This window comes from Syngnathus acus, chromosome 8 (assembly GCF_901709675.1).
Source record: "Syngnathus acus chromosome 8, fSynAcu1.2, whole genome shotgun sequence".
NCBI classification, from domain to species: Eukaryota; Metazoa; Chordata; class Actinopteri; order Syngnathiformes; family Syngnathidae; genus Syngnathus; species Syngnathus acus.
In genome coordinates, this window is record NC_051093.1 from 1871873 (window position 1) to 1887587 (window position 15715).

Here is a 15715-nt window from a genome sequence, read left to right on the forward strand (position 1 = left end):
TGACAGTTGGTGTCAATTGACAAAGACTGACAACTTTTGGCCAACTCTAAAACTCGGTTGGCCACGTGCCACCAAGAATTGTTAATTGTTCGGTGCCGGTCTTGGGCTCATGTTGGAGAGGACTGTTTTAATACCAATTCTAAGTGAACAAGGAAATACTCGACCTTTTGTGAGTACAATCGATAGTTAAATCTCCCACAATGTACCATAAACACATGCTATTTTTACCCCGTGTGTTGTAACACTGGCATGGTTCCAAAAAGGCATGTTTGACATGTCTCCATGACAATAAGTGCCGCAAAGCTTTGAACCGCTCGAGGTCAGTGACCCATTTCCCAGCCATACCTCAGTGGAGCTGCGCTTTTGTGTACATGTGACACTATTTGTTTTTAAAACGATGTATTTTGTAATTATTTTTAAACTTTGGTTTTTGATGACTCAAATAATTAAAATTTGATTACACATATCGGCATCGGGTAATTTCCCTGTTGCTCTTCAAACTGCAAAAATCATGATGTAATCCCAGGCTCACAGTTGTGACGTCATATCACACCACTCCGCTCCTGCACTTCCCATTGGACAATTCTACTGGTTCTACAGGCGGGGCTACGAATGCGAGTCAAGCAAACTTGATGTTTATTTCCATTTGCAGGCTCGCTTCCCTATTGGCTCTCAGGAGACAAACCCACTCGATAGCCGCCTATGCAGTAAGATTGTGTTGAAACCAACTGGCGCTAATTTGATGAATTGACAGAAAACGATGATGGTTACAATCTGCTATGCAGTTTATAGATAACGTCTGTGTGGAATTATGCTTAGTCTTCTGTACAGCGGTCGTCTTTTTACGTCCACATTGTGTAAGAAAAAAACAAAACAACACGGTGGGGGTTAGGTTGAACGCGGAAGTGACTTGACTATCTCGCGTATGATTGGTTGGATTACCTGCCCGTTGTTCTCGAGCGAGGCGGGCGAGTTTGGCGAAACACGAATTGGTGAATGGGCTTCAGTGTTTGATTTGACAAGTTTTCCTGAGGCATCATGGGGTTAGCACCGGCCAGTTAGTTGACAGATCGGCACAAAAAGAAACATTCTCCTTCATCGTGTTTCGGCTACATTTTGGCCAATGTAGCTCCCCGAGAAACTGACGAGTATTCGCCGCTGGGAGACCCCCCTGCATAGTTTTATTTTACACTGGATTATCCTCAAAACAAAACAGCAAAAATGAACACTTTGTCGTTTGACGATCCTTCGTTGGATAATCTGGATCCGACATTGTCGCTGCATGACCCCAGCGAGATTGACACGGCCCTTCTTAGCGACATTGATGGTAAGAATTCTGATTTTCACTAACACAGTCACAGCATACCAGCGACAACTCTTTAGCAACCCCTTTTCGTAAATATTTTATTCACGTCGTGTCGTCGTCTAAAAACGCATTTTAAAGAGCACGAAGCGTTTACGTTAAATCATCTTCGTTAAGTGTTGGTAGCTTTGTTCCAGCTAGCTAATGGCATGAACTGTATACCGCGGTAAATGTACGTTTCGAAACGTTTTACGGCGAGTGTGTCATTTAACACACGCTTCGAAAAGCATGTTTAATAAGTACAATATTAAATGTGTATAAATTGACTTCAAGGTGGAGAAAAAGGCAAGGCTAACGTGCTCGTGATGGCGCCCCGCCCCCATGCAAGTTTCCCCAGACTGAGGTTACTAGCGTTCGTTTCCTCCTCAGGGGTTCACGGAACCTCATTTGACCGAAATTGCACAGAGGTCCATTAAACACCGAATATATTTGCTTCGGAAAAAAAACAGTAACTCTATTGCATTTTTTGTTGGTTTATTATGTAGCCAAGCATGTGGCGCTGCTAGGTAAAAAACGACTAACCCATATTTGTTTACCGTCATTAAAATATATAAATCTCGTTTTTAAGACTTGAGTATTCTTATCGGATTTAGAATTTTAACAAATTAAATTAACAGGGAAATAAATTAGGTCACATTACAGACGTTAGACGGTGGCTCACTTGTGACCGATGGTAACCTCTCCGTAATGCACTTTCCTGTCTTGGACGATACGCGCTGTGATTGGACAAGAGCGATCACCTCATCCGTAACACTACCGGAAATTTAAAAAGCACCCCAGCCGGCAGCCGGCGTGTTTGTACAGAAAGAAAACGCAACAATGGTCTGTTATTATCATCAATTATCATTATTAGAACCATCACATTGAGACAAAAAATATTACGCCTTATTTCTCACTATGCAAATTGGAATTGGCAAATAAGGATTTCTTTGAAAGCTATCCATTTTTGTAGTCAAATTCAGAGATTTGTTGATTTGGTTTTAATCGCAAATGCACTTAGTAAAACACACATTTTCTTTCTGTGTATGACTAATATTTTGTCACTTGAAGATATTTGGTGCCCTTGTTTTTTCTCTTGCACATCACCGTTCCTGGATGACAATAACAATGATATGATAACAATAATACAATGTACAACATATTTAGTAATAGCTATGGGTTAAGGCATAGATTAGGTGAAACAGGTGGACTTTTTTGGTGAAATGTCATTGCTATAAATTACAACACATGGTAAAATCCATCAAATTTTAAATAAAAAAATGAATATATCCAGACAACCTATTGTGTGTGTGAAGAAAGTAAAGATATATTTTTTAATTCAGAAAGCATCAAAAATACATTCAGGGACACGTTCAAGTTTGGAGTGGACCCTGTGTGATTGGTGCCTTGTAAAATGTTGTACGTGGTTGTCATATTGAGTCCTCCTTTCAATTTTGACGATGCTTTTAATTTTCAGACATGCTCAAGTTCCTCCACCAGGAAGGGGAACTCGGAAGCCTCTTTGATAACCCTCCATACACAGGAGGACCCGCCGGCAGTCTGGAAGTTCCTTGTCTGCCCCAAGTCGTCACATCATCCTCCCCCCTGCCCACCGCAACTGCGCCTCCATCCACGTCTTCTTCTTCCTCCTCCGTCCTGAGCAGCAGCCCCCATCTGGATGCACTCCTGGGCCCTCCCATCACCCGCACCTCATCCAGCCCAGACAAGGCCTTCCAGCCTACCACCACCTTTCAGCAGTCCCCGCTGGCCCAGGTGTCCATCCCCACCCCGCGGCAGCAGCCGGCGTCCCCGCAGCAAGCTCACACGGTCGGACCGCCCAAAGTGGAAGCACCCCAGCCGGCTGTGGGCCAGGCTACTCCTGCCCCAGGAACTTCACCTCACGGGTCCCCGGTCCTAAACCCTGCATTCAACAGCACCCCCCCAAAACTCTTCACCTCCTCTTCACCGCCCCAAACTCCACCCCAGCCTCCAAAGCAGATGCCGACGCACCTTCAGAGCCAGACTCCAAACAGAGGCCAGAACTGCTTCATAGGTATTTCCTGTGATGAATTGTCTTGAGGACTAACTCTTGGTGATTTATAGTTTATCACATGGCAATTAGTTTTAATGCTAGAGGAAAAAAGGTGACCGACTTCTGTCCTTTCTTTCTAAAGTTGATAAGACAGCACACACTGAATGCTGCTATCATGGCCTTAAAATGAGATAAGAGTTCACCTTGTGGTTCACGAATATTGTAACCTGTCTGCCGAGATAAAAACAATTGCTGATTGTGGCGCACCTTCCCCGTTGTCAGTCGGCAGCACTGTGAGCCAAGCGGCAGCCACCTTGTCCTCCTCGCCTCCCAAGGTCCAGCCAATGGCCATTCAGACTCCGGTCCAAGGCTTGAGTGGTGTCTCTCCTTTGCTGGCCGCGGCGGGAAGCCCGCCCGCTCCCACGCTTACGTCTCATGTTCAGCAAGTACCCGTGAGTGTACAACTCGGGTGGGCTGATTCATCAGTGATTGTCGACTGGGCGGATGGCTAGAAAAAGATAACTGACGTGTTTCTCAGGTGTTACTGCAACCCCAGTTTATCAAAGCCGAGTCTCTGTTGTTGACCACGCTGAAGCATGACCCCTGCATGGTCACCACCGTGGCCTCCCCCACATCGCTGGCCACCACCACCACTCCAGTTCAGAGCGCCTCACTGCAGGTAAATAAATTCCCAACCAGTACTTCAGTCACATCCACTGTTGGTTGTATCCATTCCTTCAAAAACAAATGTTTGGGAATCGCTAACGCTATTGAGTTGACTTGCCACCCGTTTAATACTGCAAGTTGGGATGTAAGCTTCACAAGTAGCCGTTGTGTGTACTTTGAGGCATTTGTGGGTGGGGGCACCTTCCTGACTACCGTGCCCGTCATGGTGGATGCCGAGAAGCTGCCAATCAATCGCATCATCAACAGCGGCAAGATGGGCGTTTTCCCCGCCAAGGGGGAGAAGCGCACGGCCCACAATGCCATCGAGAAGCGCTACCGCTCGTCCATCAACGACAAAATCAATGAGCTCAAAGATTTGGTCGCAGGCACTGAGGCCAAGGTGGGTTATCTCCTCCATCTTAGCGTCCCTTAAACAAATTCAGTGCTATGACTTAACAATACTGATTTGTTTGGTCATTGTTATTCTGGATGGAAATAGAGAACAATCTAGTGACAGAGAGATTTTAATTGTCGATGTAGTTTAAACCAAAACTATGTTCTTGCGTGTCCTAGCTCAATAAGTCAGCCGTGTTGAGGAAAGCCATCGACGTCATCCGTTTCCTGCAGCAATCCAATCAGAAGCTCAAACAGGAGAACCTGGCACTGAAAATGGCAGCCCAGAAAAACAGTATGCACCCGTCCTGCTTTTTGCCCGCACACGATTCTTTCCCACTTTCTCTGCTAATTTCTAGTCGTTGACCTTTTGGTGACGAACTCCGAGTGGAAAGGCTCGTCTAACTGCCCTCTTCTTGCAGCCGACGTCTTTCCTTCCGTGCGCTTGATTGATTGCCCCCCCGTCCCCCTGCATTTTGCTTTTTCCGCAGAGTCTCTCAAGGACCTGGTTGCCATGGAGGTGGACACAGTGGCCGACGTGAAGATGGAGCTGCCTACGCCGCCGGCGTCTGACGTGGGTTCGCCCTCGTCCTTCTCGCACTGCACCAGTGACTCGGAACCCGACAGCCCGATGGGAGAGGATACCAAGGTAGCACTTTGATTTAAGAGCCCAAAATCAATATGGGCAATTTCAGCCTTTGAAAATTAAGTGATCATTTGTTAACTTTTACTACGGAAAACAATGATCGATACTTATTTTTTTCCAAACCAGTAACTTAATCATATTCACTTTCTTTGTTCATTTTCAATTTGAAATAATGTCCAATTTTTGGACAAAGGGGTGGAAATAAGAAAGATAAAAAAAATCTAATTAATTGAAGAAATAATTGACAAGTAATGGATTATTAGAATAATAATTAGTTGCAGCGGGCTGATTTGACTTTTGCATGATGTACTGTTAACATTTCAGTGCATGAAATACATATAAAAAAATACTACTGGCTTTTAATATTTAAGAGCATCTTGAAATTTTTTGCTTCAAGTCCAAACATAATGCATTTAAAGTAGCCTTATGAAAGTGATAAATCTTACGTTTGATAATCTAACACCCACCCAAGAATTTATCTATAAACCAGTCCATTGCCCATATTTCTTGGCAAATTAGAAAATGCCTGGAAACTTTATGTACTTTTTTCCCCCCTCACTTGAACGGCTCCCTGTCTTGTGCGCACCAGCCACACGTGACCATGCTGGACCCATCGGCGAGCGGCAGCAGCGCCGGCGGCATGCTGGACCGTTCTCGCATGGCGCTCTGCGCTTTCACCTTCCTCTTCCTCTCCCTCAACCCCTTGGCCAACCTGATCTGCTCATCTGGCGGCGACACGGCAAGTGGTGCGTCCGGTGCCCCCCATCACGCGGGCAGGAGCGTTCTGGGCTTGGACATTGCGGGTAAGAGGAGACGACCCGAAGTGAGGAAATACGTCCTGCGTAACACATCTTCACTCGGCTTGTTGTCCAACATGTTCTCTGCAGCGGACTCATGGGGCTGGATGGACTGGATGCTACCAACAATTCTGGTCTGGCTTCTGAACGGCATCTTGGTGTCGGGAGTTCTTATCCGCCTTTTGGTATACGGAGAGCCAGTGACCAGACCTCATTCTGGATCTTCGGTCTTGTTCTGGAGGCACCGCAAGCAGGCCGACCTGGACCTGGCGCGAGTATGTTCGGTGTAGCTGAACGAGATGAAATGGCTTGATCGTTCAAAACAATGCCATCGTAAAACCGTGAGAAACATGACTGTCTAATGGTTTCTTGATTGGCTTTTTGCTGCACAGGGGGATTTTGCTCAGGCCGGCCAGAACCTTTGGACTTGTCTCAAAGCTCTGGGTCGCCCCTTACCCACCTCCCAGCTGGACTTGGCCTGCGCCTCACTGTGGTCCTTCCTCAGATTCTGCCTTCAGCGCCTTTGGGTGGGCCGCTGGCTGGCCGCCCGGGCAGGGGGACTACGATCGGACCGCCCCCTGCAGGAGGACGCGTGCAAGAGCAGCCGAGATGCTGCGCTGGTTTACCACCGCCTGCACCAGCTGCACATGACAGGTTGGCTCTGAGAGTACAAATACTTTCTTACTGCACCCAAGTAGATTCTTTTTCCAGGTGTTTGTCCTTGGCTATTTCATTTACTGGCGACTTTTCTTTTTCTTCTTACTTTTGATAAAAACAGCAACACTTTCGACTCTTTGTCAGAAAACACACATTACGTATACTTTTTTTTTTGTATTTGTATTTGTGCCTCTATGCAAGCACAGAGTGAGTTGTTGTCTCCTGTGGCGATGCAACGCACTCATGCACATTCAAGGGTACGTTTCTCAACATGTGACTTGGCATACAGGCAAACTGAATGGGAGCCACCTTTCAGCCGTGCACATGGCGCTCAGCGCGGTCAACTTGGCGGAATGTGCCGGCTCCTATCTGCCCGTGGCTTCGCTGGCCGAGGTCTATGTGTCTGCGGCGCTCCGAGTCAAAGCCAGCCTGCCAAGGATCCTGCACTTCACCTCTGTGAGCACCCTTTCGTCAGCGCTCGTTGGGTTATCCCGCGTTAAAGTCAGCCAATATATTTCGCCCAGCTGCTTGTCGCGTTTTGCACAGGTGCCGTAGTAAAGTGTTTCTGAGGGACTACAAGCTGAACGACACTTGGCAATAAGTGAAAATTGATTGGCTATTAGCGTTCCAATCTGAGTAATGATTCTGTGTTTTTGTGTTGTTATCAGCGTGTGTTCCTGAGCAGCGCGCGTCAAGCGTGCCTGTCGTCCAGCGGGAGCGTGCCTCCGGCCATGCAATGGCTCTGCCACCCTCTTGGCCACCGCTTCTTTGTGGACGGGGACTGGGCCATTCGCAGCATCCCCAAAGAGAGCATCTACAGTCAGGCCGGCAACACTGGTAGGAAGATCTGCAATCTGGGCTCGGATGATTTGTTTTTTTAACAATTTTGTAAAGATGTAAATCATGTAAATGGTTGCCTGATTTTTCTTTCAGTGGACCCGTTGGCTCAGGTGACTCAAGCCTTCAGAGAACACTTGCTGGAAAAGGCTCTTTACTGCGTGGCCCAGCCAAAGGGGGAGAAAAGCCCCAGTCATGTCGAAGGGTGAGCAAAGCACATAAAGCACCAACCGGCCACTGCCTGACGATATCAATAAATCATAATCCAATCCAAGAACCGTATCAAATATTCTGCCTTTACAAAGGGAACAATGGCTTGGTATCAATATTTGATTGGCTGTCCTGATATTGCCGAATTGTAATCCCATGATTTCATGCTTTTCATTTTCATGTGATTGTCCTCAGGGAATATGCAGATGCCCTGGAGTATCTGCAGCTGCTGATTAGTGCTTCCGATGCAGCTGGCGCCACGTCGCAGTCCTTTGCTATTGGCTCCAACATGGCCACTGTCACAGGTAAATGACTTTTGTCACCACTACTTCACCCATAACCACAAATATAATACCCACCATATTTGCGCCACCGAATGCTGACTGAGCCCCGTCAATAATAGTGAAAGGACGCAAGTTATTGACGCCACAAGATGGCGGCAAAGGACAAAGTTTTCAATGTTATGTTCAACACTTATTAAATCAATTTAATCTTTCTATTAGATTGTTTTACATTAATTCCAAAATTTTACTCAACAAACGCCTGTTGCAAGCGTCATAGATATTAGCAGTAGTAGAAAAAATTTGATTAATTGTGATTTATTACAAGAAATTGTGGTCTTCATTAGTTAATAAACCCTAACTGTTTTTATTTATTTTGTGATAGTATTGCCACTAGTTGCTCTTCTCCTACTGTCACTTAGGTTGCATCTGACTGGTCAAAGTCAGATGGAAAAAATACAATTCCATATAAAAAAAAAAAAAGTTAATTTATTGCACATGCCATTGTCGCCATGACCAATGGATGGATAATAACTTTTTATTCTCGTTAGGGTTGTCACGATACCAGTTTGTAGCCTTAGCGTTTCAAAAGCAACAGCACTTTTCTTCTTCACTCTTGCTTGCCGCTGCCTGTCTTGACGTGGTCCACCGCTTCCATTCTGCATTCATGTTCCCCATAGAAACCGCAAGCTAACTTTGATTTTCACTTTACGGAGATTGAGCGGACTGATTTCCACCCTCCCACCGCTTCACTCTGTACTTGCGGATCAGATTGCTCATTTCAGCCAAAAGAAAGCGGTTGAGCAGAGGCTGGCTCGCCAAACAGGAATCATCCGCTGGATTGCTCAATCTATCTTCAGGCCTGTCAAATCAGTGATCACCTTGAGAGTTGGGAGGGATGGAGGGCACAGCGGGGATTTTAATGGCGGCCTTTTATTGGCACCGACTTTTTGTTGGAATTCGCTGCGTGCTGGCCCCATGTCCAAATGAAGTACTTTGCTCTCTTAAGCGAGTCGTCCAAACACTCTCAGGTCTCATCGTGTTGTAAGTTTAGCAGAGGACTGTGACAGCTTGATTTGGAAGTCAAACACAGACAGCAGATGTCTGTCGTCACTGTCGTGCATATTGAATACCACCCCGGGAGCTAAGTGACAATGTCAGAGCACGTTGAAGCGTACCAGTAGCAGCGTCGTTATTTGGTCATCACTTATCAATACTTCCAAATAGCAGCAGAAGGGAAATTGTACCAATGTAGCAAAGAGCCCAAAAAAACAAACAAACGCCTCCAACGGATAATTTCTTTTATTCAAAGTCTTTAGTGAAAACTTTGAATAATGTAACCACTGATCAGTTGTCGATGTAGCATGGCTTCATCATTGGGCTAGATCAGGGATGGGCAAACTTTTTGACTTGCGGGCCAAATTGGGTTCTAAATTTTGACCGGGGGCCGAACCAGGAGCAGGGATGTAGTGTTTGTGTGAAGTAATATAAACGACACGTAAAGATCATTGCATAAAAGGTTTTGGCCTTTAGTAGGTAGTAAAGCATGGATAATAAAAAAAAAAGCTTTTTGAAAACAAATGAAATTACTAACAGCATTAAAAAAAAAAAATTTCACCAAAAAACTCCTATCAGTGATTCTCATTAAATAAGACACTGTTATTATGAATAACAGTTTCCATCACTTCAGCGCCTGCAGGTCAGACTTATGAAAGATGTTTATCGAATGAGGCGAAATCACATCAAACGGCAAACATTCTGACCAAATACATCATCTTGAAGAATCAGTGAAAGAATACATCTAAATCAGGGGTCTCAAACTCCAGTCCTTGGGGGCCGCATTCCTACATGTTTTCCAAGTTTCCCTCGTTAAACACACCTGATTCAAATGATCAGTTCATCCTCACGTTCTGCAGGAGCCTGATAATTCAATTATTTTCATCTGGAGTAAAATTTGTTGTGGTAATTCTTAGGATAGAGCCGAGGTGTCGGTCCGTTAACCTAGATCTGTGACGGGCTTTGTTGACGTTCATGTGGCTGAACGTCTGCTCACTCACGTAGGTCGAGCCAAATTGTCCACTCTTTTTTAACACTCGGCACTCAGTGTCCACCTTTCTTTTCCTCGGGCCACTCATTTTAATGGAAGGTTTGTGGGTGGCTTTAGCGTAAAACTGTATCTGAAAGCTCAGCGCGCAAATTACGAGAATGCTGACGTCACAGCCCACACTCGAAATTCGGCACTGATAGAAATAGAGCGTGGAGTGCGCCAGGCCCGTACTACTGAGTACGTACACGCACTTGTGAGTGTGCACCAAGCTTTCTGTCACGGCTTTCGGGAGTCAATGCGCAGGCGGGCGCTTCCCCATCTACTGGGGAAACATAGTAATTGCAGGGAAAATTATCACCAAAAAAAAGTTAAATAATACAATTTATTCAGGTTTGGCGGGCCGGATTAGGGCCGTAGTTTGCCCATATCTGGGCTAGATGTTGGCTTGGCACGTGAAGATTTTTGAAGCGTTTTGCTGCCATCTTGTGGTGTTTACATGGTACTATAAGCCTCTTAAGCGAGGGCCGTACTCGCTGACGATCTTGACCTCGTGCTGCTTTTGTCCCATTGTCTAGGCTGCGACCCCCACTCTAAATGGTGGTCTTCTGTCATTGTGGTTATCATCAACTGGCTCCAAGGGGACGACGCGGCCGCCGAGAGGCTCTATCCAACTGTCGAGCACCTGCCGCGAACGCTGCACAACGCGGAGTGAGTCGGCGCTCGGCGAGCGGATCCCTCGGTCGTGTTGTCTGCATCGCACTGACCCGCGTTTTGTGCTCGTGTGTGTGCGCGCACATGCGCGGCTCCCCTCACGCTGTCAGGAGCCTCCTGCCCAAGGCTTGTCTCAACACCTTCCGAGCGGTGCGGGCTCTGCTGTCCAAGCCGGAAAACTGCTACTTGAGTCTGAGCCACAGCGACAAGGCCAGCGCCCTGCTCAGAGACAGTCTCAACTTGGGCCCGCACTCTCACAGCTCCACTTTAGACAAGGTACGCACACATGCGCACGCGCGCGCACACTGGCACTTACAAGCGTGCAAATTTGTTTGCCATAAAAGTTGTTGCTTATCACTCCTGAGAGGGCACTCTACGTGTGTGCGATGGTGTCTGTCTTGAAAGTATAAAACATGCTCAAGCACGCACGCAAATACTTGGTGACAGATGTGCCCGCACATGGCCATGCGTTGTAAACACAAGGAAATTGCCTGCACAACCGCATCATCACTCACACACAGCAACTGGTATACAGAATATTTTTTTTGGCCTGAGCTGTGGTGCATTGTAGTTGCATTGCATGTGTGTACGCCAAGTGCAATGTTCCTGCAGCGCAACACAGAGCTGAGCCTCCAACAGCATTTTGACTCGTTGATTTTTTCCATGGCATTGTCAAATATTTGTGCACAACCAGATATGACAGCAATATCCAGTAGAATGGCGTTGTTTTGATTGCCTCAAATCGTGACGAGATACAAAAAGTCCACTCACCAGCGACGTTAGGAATGCTCTGCAATTTTTTTCCTGCAAATGCCAAAGCACAAATAGGTTTCTCTCGACATAAAATGGATGGATGTCCGTTATCTAATGTGCCATCGATGCCCATTTTATCCGCAGGTGGTGCAGTTGCTGCTGTGCGACTTGCTGTTGGTGATGAGGACCAATGTGTGGCGTCTTCAGCAACAGCAGCTGCAGGGGGCGGGTGCGGCCGGGACGGGCTCCGCGGGGGTCCAGCAGGCCTCCCCGCCCGAGCTGCAAGGCTTTCAGCAGGACCTCAGCTCTTTACGCAAGCTGGCGCAGAGTTTCAGGCCAGCCATGCGAAGGGTATGTACACAAGCGAGCAAGAGAGAGTGAGAGAGAGAGAGACGCAAGTTAACTTGATTATTTGAAAGCAGCGCTACTGGCAAAGCCAAGCAACAAGTATGAGTCATCGTTACTTGACTCCTTGATTCACGCATTCTCGTCCCCCTTCTGCCGCAGTTGTTCCTTCATGAAGCCACGGCCAGGCTAATGGCGGGGGCCAGTCCCACGCGCACGCATCAGCTGCTGGATCGCTCGCTGCGACGTAGAGCCACGCCTGGAACCAAGACAGGTGGGTTGCTTTTCGACAAAAATTGCACTCGCAGCTTTAGGGCTAGGGTTAGAGTTTTAGGTTAGGGTTAGGACAGATTGTCATTTGCATTGACCATTTTAAAAAAAATCTGGAGAAATGGATCATTTTGTCACTGTCAGGCAGAATCCTTGTATGTGTGCAATTTTATTATCATTCATTTCAAAGGTGGCGGTTATTCTTTTTGTCTTCCTCAAAACGAGTCAAATTGACGTGAGGATTCTGTCAGCACCGATGATCATCATTTAGAACACTAAGCCGATTGTAGAAGTGCGCCTAACGTGGCATTTGTGTCCGACAGAGGAGTGCGAGGCACGGCCGGGCCAGCGCGAGCAGGCGGAGGCGGTGATGCTGGCGTGCCGTTACCTCCCCCCGTCCTTCCTGTCTGCCCCCGGCCAGCGGGTGGGCATGCTGGCCGACGCCGCCCGCACGCTGGAGAAGCTGGGAGACAAGCGCACCCTCCACGACTGCCAGCAGATGATCATCAAGCTGGGCAGTGGCACCACCGTCACCAACAGCTAAGAGGACCCCACCCGATCAACTGATTCGTCTTGGGACCCCGTTTGTAGAAAAACAAAACTCAAGTTCTTGTTTGAACAGTGTTTTCCCACCTCGGAACTTTCTAGATTTCTGAGCAGAATCTGGGAAGTCTGAGCGCGAGTCCAGCGTAGTGCTACAGTTTGACCTCAGAGAGGCGCCAACGCATCCTCAGCCAATTGGTCGCGCCCGTTTTCCCAGAGTTGCTTCTTTTCATTTGATGAGAAGAAAACAACCTTAAGAGATCCATGAATGAGGTTATGGCTTTGTTTGGTTATGATGTGTACATATAATATTAATAACGTATTTATAATCTGTATGGATTTTGATCCTGCAGTATTTGGCCTATGTGGAAGAGCGAATGCTGCTTTTGATGGTTGCGTTGTCATGGCGATTGAGCATCACCAAATTAGAATGGTGACATTTTGCGCGTGATCTTTGGTGGGGCGAGCCTGTTTGTGTGTCGCCATGCACACGGCAGGCTAACTGTTAAGTGCAGCCCCCCAAAGAACTGTTTTCTTCCAAAGAGGACATCTTCCCACGTTTGAATTTTGCTGGTTTGTGTTTCACTGTTTTCGTAGTTGCAGCCTAAAGTGTAAAAAGAAAAAAATAAATAAAATTTGGGCATTGCATTTTCATTACGGGAAGTGCATGTTTATGTGTGGCACACACAATTCAAAAGATAATGTTTTGGGGTCCTTGTATATTTTCATCACCAAGATCCATGTCCACATTTAAACATTAAAAACTTTTTAGGAAACCTCATCTTTTTCTTCTCGTGTTTATTGCAGTGAAGTCAAATGCTCTAAAAGTTATCCAATTTTGAGTAAGTATGGTCCCGACTTGCTCGCTCGATTAATTGTTTCAGATCGTAAGCCTTTTTTATTTTTTTTTATTTTTTTAAATGTATAAGTAAGGCTTTTTTTTTTTAGTAAAAACAAAAACATGTACAGTAAGTTTTTTTTCAGGAAAAAATATAGCTTTTTATAAATACATAAATGAAAGCCTTACTATACAGCCTTTTATGAAAAATAAATCATGGGATAAAAATCAAGCAAAAAATAAAACACTCAAAACTTAACATTACAAAGAGATGACATATCTGCATCGGTGGATTTTATTATTTATTTTATAAGCAATAACGTATTCCATTTTATAGAAAATAAACATCTCTAGGAAATACTATACACAGTTATTATTAGTACAGCACATTTTACATTTAAACAGCATCAAATACTTCTGTACACCATGAAATAAACCGTCAGAAAGGTGTTCAATGTTTGGCACGCCGTTTTTTTTTTTTTTTTTGTGTTTTTTTTTTTTTTTACGCACTGAGACATCACCGAGACATGTCACCTAGAGCGTCACGTGAGCGGACACCTCGTGCGGCGTGTCGTCACGCGGCGTGGCGTCAGAGGCTACATCGAGACCACACGTGCGCCGTGGCTCTCCCAAAAATTGGATTCACATATCGTGGCCACAGGAATACGATTTCAAAATGTGCAGAAGAGATGTGAGACAAACAGACCCCTTGTTGGACCCTTGGAGCCTTGCAATGCAAAGATGATGGCAACAATGGAAGAGTTGTACCCATTTTTTGTCACCTATTTTGTTACCGTTTCCCAAGGGCGGTGTGATGATGTGGTTAATGCACATGAATATATAAGATAAGAGTGTTGTACAGTAGTGCCTTGAGATACTCACTTTGCACTGTGAAAAGCTCAGAACTTCCTCCATTGAACGAAAATGAAAATTGTCTGTGGCGGCCTCCGTCTCAACTCCTCTCAGCTCATCAGTGCGGCACTCTTACTGGCTCTTATCATTCTCCGCAGAGCATAAAGAAATATGATTGAAATACGTATGATATTGTCTGCCTGCCTACATGTGCTGCTTGGAGATATTGCACAGTAAAGTGACGCTTAGGAAGATCACACACACCTTTTGGCCTGCAGACAAAGTGGAGAGATGATGGCAACCTATCATCTGTGATGATGGCACCCATCTGAAGGACGCACTCACTCACTCACTCACTCACTCACTCACTCACTCACTCACTCACTCACTCACTCACTCACTCACTCACTCACTCACTCACTCACTCACTCACTCACTCACTCACTCACAGACAGACAGACCTTGCTCGGCATTTCAAGCAGATCTCCCCCCCCCCGCCCCCCTTGTCCAGAAAACGTTGGGTGCCCGAGTCCTTGAGGAGTTGCTCTCTGGAGGAGCATCTTTCTCTTCCGCCTCTCAGAGTTCTCTCTCGATGCCGGTGTGGGAGCGCCGCCTCGGGGCGCGGGGCCCCTCCGTCATCTTGTCCGTTTTTATAGGCTTAGCTGGCTGTTAGGACAGCGTTTATCTTTGCCTTGTTCCTGCGAGGTGGTCCAATCGGATATCTTACAAATCCTGAAAAGGCACGGAGGGGAGACGGGCGTGAATACAACACACGCGCGCACACACTCGCACACGCGCGCGCAATTGAGCCTTTTGCGGTTGGAGCGAGTCGGATTTTAAATTAGGGTTGCCTTAAGGTTTCAAATTATGGTTTTAATTTCGTTTGAGGGTTTCAAAGTAAGGTTTTAAATTAGGGTAAAGGTTTGAACATTTATAAAACCAGAGTAAGGTTTTCACATTGGAGTTATCCGCAGTTTCCGGACATGATGTAACATGTTTTTTTTCCACTCGCGTGCAGCCTTTGAGACGGTTCCTCCTGAAACGAAGATCGTCGTTAAGTCCACTTGGGCTTCAAGCCTCTGCGGCCGTGCACGTGTGCCTAATGAAGCGGCCTCTAATCACGCGCGCTTGCCATTCATCTTGCATATTGGAGCGGCGCGCAGCAGGAACGCCCACTAATTGCGCCGATTCGGCGGCGGAGAAGTGCTTGGGCTTCGGCCCTTCTCCTCCTCTGCACGCCTGCCGGCGTCGCCTTCTCCTCTCGCCTCTTTGATTGCGTCGCCTCGTCTGATTTTACTGTCCCCGTTTGTCTGTGGCGCCCACGCAAACAAGCCGCTTCGCTTCTTTCCTGCCTCGCTAGACGCGCAAACAGCGATGTGTTAATGAGCCTCGTGAGTCATGCGTCACCTGCGCGGCGTTTTTTTGCGACTTCACCTTTTGTGTGTGTTCGCAAGGGGACCCTTGGGTGTGGTGTTTGCGTTTGTGCACTAGGCGC

At 46.6% G+C, this 15715-nt stretch overlaps 2 protein-coding genes across 4 annotated transcripts in view; one reads left to right on the forward strand and one right to left on the reverse strand.

Annotated features, from left to right (window-relative positions):
- The first annotated feature begins 664 nt into the window (after positions 1-664).
- Positions 665-13311, forward strand: srebf1 (sterol regulatory element binding transcription factor 1). Its single transcript, XM_037255593.1, has 19 exons — positions 665-1327; positions 2820-3395; positions 3657-3826; positions 3913-4053; positions 4222-4440; positions 4614-4728; positions 4925-5082; positions 5669-5882; positions 5967-6151; positions 6269-6530; positions 6823-6989; positions 7202-7370; positions 7467-7575; positions 7776-7885; positions 10484-10616; positions 10730-10895; positions 11517-11723; positions 11880-11991; positions 12311-13311. Exons 1-19 carry the CDS (start codon positions 1222-1224, stop codon positions 12529-12531), a joined length of 3540 nt encoding a protein of 1179 aa, XP_037111488.1. The 5' UTR covers positions 665-1221; the 3' UTR covers positions 12532-13311.
- Positions 13312-13649: 338 nt separating this feature from the next.
- LOC119125348 (retinoic acid-induced protein 1) overlaps positions 13650-15715 on the reverse strand; it is a 32630-nt gene continuing 30564 nt past the window's right edge. For all 3 annotated transcript variants that reach the window (XM_037255713.1, XM_037255714.1, XM_037255712.1), the window contains one exon: positions 13650-14952. In XM_037255713.1, the coding sequence (XP_037111608.1) occupies positions 14944-14952 (9 nt within the window). In that variant the 3' untranslated portion in view covers positions 13650-14943. The remainder of the gene's footprint in view (positions 14953-15715) is intronic.